The sequence below is a fragment of the Echinops telfairi genome, unplaced genomic scaffold (genome assembly GCF_000313985.2).
Source record: "Echinops telfairi isolate 266 unplaced genomic scaffold, ASM31398v2 ScPeMD7_7417;HRSCAF=8455, whole genome shotgun sequence".
NCBI lineage: Eukaryota > Metazoa > Chordata > Mammalia > Afrosoricida > Tenrecidae > Echinops > Echinops telfairi.
The window spans coordinates 5,336,904-5,341,825 of NW_022111317.1; the positions used below are offsets into that span (position 1 = coordinate 5,336,904).

Sequence of the window (4,922 nt, forward strand, 5' to 3'; positions counted from 1 at the left end):
AGAGCTGACTCCTCTGAACAATTCGCCAGGCCTCGCTCCCTCGTACCTCCGGGTGGACACCCCCCCAATCCTGTGGTCAACAGCCAGGTGTGTGGCCTGCTGGAACTGCCCAGGAGTCCTGGGGGGCAGGCATGAGTCCATGCAGGGTGACCACGAGCAGAAAGTCTTAAACTCTGCACCCACCGTGACCCAGGAACCCCATTGCTGGGAACTTATCGGGAAGAGACACCTCGGATTCGAACAAGGATCACGTCAGAGTACATTCCTTCTAGGGGCTCTGGTGGTTGGCACAGGGGGATGAGCATCAAGCCCACCAGCCCCTCGGGGGGAGAAAGTTGGAGCGGTTTGCTCTTGAAAAGAGTTACCGTCTAAGGGCCTATTGGGCAATCTAAGACTTACCCCAAGGACCAGTGAGTTCTACTTTGTTCCACTGGGTTTCTGAGTTGGAATCAACTTGATGACAGTGGGTAGGTGGCTCATAGTAGCTGAAAACCAGCCACGAGCTACCAGGCCAGGCACTAAGGGACCGGGGAGACATCACTGTGCCGTGCCCATACTGTAGATAGAGTGTGGGAAGACCACTCCCTCCCGCTGCCAGAGCGTTGGCACACATGCCCTGTGACCCCAAGGGCGTCCGAGGGGGTCAGCTTCCACAGAAGCAACAGTCACATCTTCCTCCTACAGGGGAGGATGGGTTTGAACTGCCAACGTTTGGGTTAGTGGCTGAGTGCTTTAACCACTGTGCCACTTACAACAGTGGTTAAAAGGGCTCTATGATTATAAAAATGACCTGTTCATTGTAACACATTGAAATGCTACAAAGAGATACAAAGGAACTACGAATAAGAGTTACAGTAACTGATCATAGCTGTGGTGTATCACACACACGCAGTTTTGCCTCTACCTATTGTTCTGTTACCAGATTATTTCAAATTCAGCATCATTTCGTGGCCATCATGTTATATAAATGTAGATCATTGTTATATACAAACAAATCTCCCATTCTAAGCCAGGCGTCAGCTAAGTCCACACAGAAGAGGCACACCAGCTTGTGTGATCTAAAGACGACAAGTACAAAAGTCGAATATGGTGAAGAGAAAAGTACCCGGGTGCTCCCTCCAAAAAAAAAGAGAAAAGTATCATGAACCCCCAGTTTGAAGGACAGTGGGAGCCCCACACCCATCTGCCGAGTATCTGGTCAGACCCGCTGCTGGCAGATCCGCTCCAGTCAAAGTCAAGAGCCCACCAGCCGTCCTGGCCGGCAGACACCACTGTCATCTTGATTATGCTGGGTCCAACTCGATGGTTGGCCATGATCAGACATGATCTGAAATTGTTGCGGGTGCAAATAGCTCTGAGTTGTTCGATGACAGACATTTCTCCCCTGGCTTTTCAAATGTTGAGGGGGGTCTTCTCCCTCTCACGTGTTATTTCTATTTGTCTTTATACTAATAGATCTTAGCCTTACCCCCTTAAAAAACCCCGACAAAAACAAAAACCTATTTGGCAATCACTTTGGGTTTGCGGGAAAGCCCCATGTACCCCTTGGCAAATGCAAATATATTTATATGATTCCCCGCATGAACACCCTGCTTCTCGCGGGGCCCGCCTGCTACACGGGACCTCCTCTAAGTGGGGGGAAGCAAGGCTGCCATTTTGAGGGCAGAGGGGGCGCGAGACCCAGGCTGGGGCGTTTTCAGCCGCCTCCTGTGCGTGGGGATTGTTCTGTTGGACACGGAATAAGGGAGACCGAAGAAGAACCGATGCATCTGATCGATCGATCGTGTCAGCAAAGAATACCGAGAAGTACCACGGCCTGCCAAAGAACCACGCTGCCGTGGAAGAAGCACAGCCGGTGAAAACAGGCAAAGCACCACAGCCAGAGGCTAGGACGGAGAGACTCCGCCCCACGGCTTGGCACCCGTCGCCAGGAGAGAGCAGTCCCCGGAGAAGGGCACTGCGCTGGCTCAAGTGGAGGGGCAGTGAGAAAGGAGGGGCTTGGACAGACGCTGGGGAGGATGGCGCCGGCCGGCCGGGCAGTGGCTCGCCCCGCTGTAAGCAGGGTCTCAGGGTTGGCACTGACAGCCAAACAAGTGACCCTGGCTTGATGTGGTTGGCTACAGGACCGAATGTCACCGGTCGCTGAACACGGATGGTGCTGTCGTGAGCACTGCCTAACCTTGGCTCCCGGAGCTCCACCAGCGCTCCCCCCCAACGGTGCAAAAGGGATCCAGCGTGGACTCACAGGGGGGTGGGGGTGCTTACCGTCGTCCACGTAGTCAATGGTGGCCAGGTGCTGGATCCGGCTGCAGACTACGCTGCCTTGCCGCCGCAGCTTGGGGCGCTGTTGTGGGGGAGGTGGCGAGGAGCCTGGGGCTGTGGCGGGGCCAGACCCGCAGTCCGGGGGGGCGGGGGGCTCCATGGCTTGGTTCAGCTCGATGCAGTACTCAATGAGGCTGCTCATCAGCTCGGCCTGTGAAGGACGGGGCCAGCATGAGGCATGGCGGGCCCGGGCCCAGACCTCCATCCTAGCTGACGGCGGGGAACCCGCCCCAGACAGGCCTCCGTGGCCTGGGGAAGGCAGATGGGGAAACACACCACGGACCAGAAGGGAAAGCTGGGAAAGCTGGGGTGGGTGGGTGTGTGATGCTCTAGAAGGGTCTGAGGAGTGATGGCAGGAGGGGCAGGCGTTTTGGGGAGATGAGGGTTCAGAGAGGCGGGGCAGGAACACCCCTGAGTAGGGCTGAGGGCCCCTGATGACAGGGGGGTGGAGGGGAGGTGGGAGGGAATCAGAGTTCCTCCACCTGCTATCCAGCTGGTGGGTAGAGAAGGGCAGCAGGGCCTCATGGCGGACAGATGGTCCCCAGCCTGACCCCAGTGGACAGCCAAACCACCCACAGCTGCCCTAACCCCGTGCCCAGGAGCAGCATCTCTGGCCCAGGCTGTCCAGTCCGGGCCAGCGCCCCTACCTGCTTGGAGTAGACCTTGAGGAGCTTGTTGACCGGCGTACCCTCGCTCTCCCCATCGAACTCCAGCCACAGCACGGCCTCCTCCTCCTCGGGGGACGTGTGGTCCCACGACAGCTCCTGGAAGCGCAGGCCCAGCAGAACATGCTGGGGGGTCGGGGTGGGGGTGACAGGGGGCAGGGTGAGGCTGGAACTCAGCTGGGCTCTGCCACCAAGAGGGTCTTTACCTCTGTGAGGTAGACTCTAGAGCCACCATCCCTTTCTTGCGGGAGGAGGAGGTGTCCCCGCTTGCTTCCTTCAGAGCCTCAAAAAGGGGGCTGTGGCCCAGGGGGCTGGAAACTCAGTCCACTCCACTATCACCTGGGGACATCTTTACAGCTAGAAAAGCCACACCAGGGAGGGGCCTTTTCCCCAGGGGACACATCTGACCAGCAGTGGCCAAGGCCCTTCCTTGGGGACAGGGGCTTGGGAGGCTTCGTCGGGGAGAAGCAGGATGGTTGAGTTGGCCTTAGAGGGGCCCCAGTAAGGGGGCCTTTCTCCCTGAGGGGGTCCGAGCAGCAACCCCAGCTGCAGCACCCAAGCACACTGAGCAGAGGGGCCTAGTCCCAGAGCGCCCCCAGGGTACCTTCTCCCGGCAGTCGATGACGTGCACGCCCTCGAGACTGATGGCCACCATCACTGGCTTGCGGCCGCCCCTGTGCAGGAAGCCCTGGGGAAGCTTGTCCACCTCGCCGTGGAAGAAGGCACACCTGCGGGGGGAGAAGGGGGCACACCTGGGGTCAGCTGCCCACCAGCACTAAGAACTGGCCCCAAGGGTCTTGGCTCTGCTCCAGCCAGATCTGGGAGGTCTGATGGGGTCTGAGCGGCTGGGTGCTGGGACCAGGAGGGTGTGGGCCCTGGGATCTCAACCACCAACCAGGCTGCCTCTCCTGTGCCTCCTGCCTCCCCCCTCCATCCTTCTGTGGACCCATCAATCACTGTGCTGTCCGCCCCTCACGGCCTAAGAGCCACGTCACACCTGCGCCTCCTCACAGCACTCAGTCAAAGCCTGAGTCCCCTGGGTGGCCCACAGTCCTGCGGGACTGGCCCCATCAGCCCGGGCTCCACCCTACAGCTTTCCCCTGGGCCCACTGTTGTGGGCCCAGCTTGGCCCTCTCTCTCATCTCCTCACTTCTCTGCTCACCCGCCACTTTCCAGCGCCGCCTGCCTCCCCTCCGCTCCACATCACCTGGAACCTTCCAAGATACTGGGGGGCTCCCCCCCACTAACATGTGTGTGCATCACAGGGGCAGAGACGGGGCTGCTCAGCACCCTGAGGGATCCCAGGGACCCCTCCAGACAAGACCTAGGCAGCAGATGCCCGCACACAGTGCTAGATGGGAAGGCCTCTGGTCAGTGGCCCAGGAACCGTGGCCGGATTGCTCAGAGGTGTTCTCGCCTGAGATGGGAGAGGAGGGGCTTGGAGCCTGAGGTGAAAGGTCAAGCCCTTCCTCAGGTACGGTCGAGGATCCGCCGGAGTCGGGGACAGAGGAGACCCTTGCGATTATGGCCACCCACGAAGGTGGGCCGTGGCCCGGTCTCGGTAGGTGGGAGCTGGGTTCTTACCCATAGAAGGGCAGCTCGTGGCACTTGAGGAGGTAGGCGCGGTAGTGGGTGCTCAGGGGGGTCTCGTGCTCGCCGCAGACCATGTCTTTGACCTCCTGATAGGCCTTCAGCAGGCCCTGCTCACCAGCCCCTGCCTTGGTGCCCCGGCCCCGGAGGGCGGCGAAGAGCCTGGGGCTCCGCCGGCAGAGGTGGGCCGGCAGGAAGGAGTCCAGCTTCTCCCTGGAGATGGAGGAGGCCAATGCTCAGCTCAGGAGGTGGGGGGGCCGGTGAAAACAGGCAAAGCACCACAGCCAGAGGCCAGGACGGAGAGACTCCGCCCCACGGCTTGGCACCCGTCGCCAGGAGAGAGCA

At 59.8% G+C, this 4,922-nt stretch overlaps 1 protein-coding gene across 1 annotated transcript in view; it reads right to left on the bottom strand.

Annotated features, from left to right (window-relative positions):
- FRMD8 (FERM domain containing 8) overlaps positions 1 to 4,922 on the bottom strand; it is a 16,485-nt gene that overhangs the window by 5,715 nt on the left and 5,848 nt on the right. Inside the window, exons 7-10 of the mRNA XM_004713529.2 lie at positions 4,572 to 4,790; positions 3,592 to 3,715; positions 2,970 to 3,113; positions 2,266 to 2,473 (exon numbers count right to left, since the gene is read on the bottom strand). Coding sequence (XP_004713586.1) covers positions 2,266 to 2,473; positions 2,970 to 3,113; positions 3,592 to 3,715; positions 4,572 to 4,790 — 695 coding nt within the window. The remainder of the gene's footprint in view (positions 1 to 2,265; positions 2,474 to 2,969; positions 3,114 to 3,591; positions 3,716 to 4,571; positions 4,791 to 4,922) is intronic.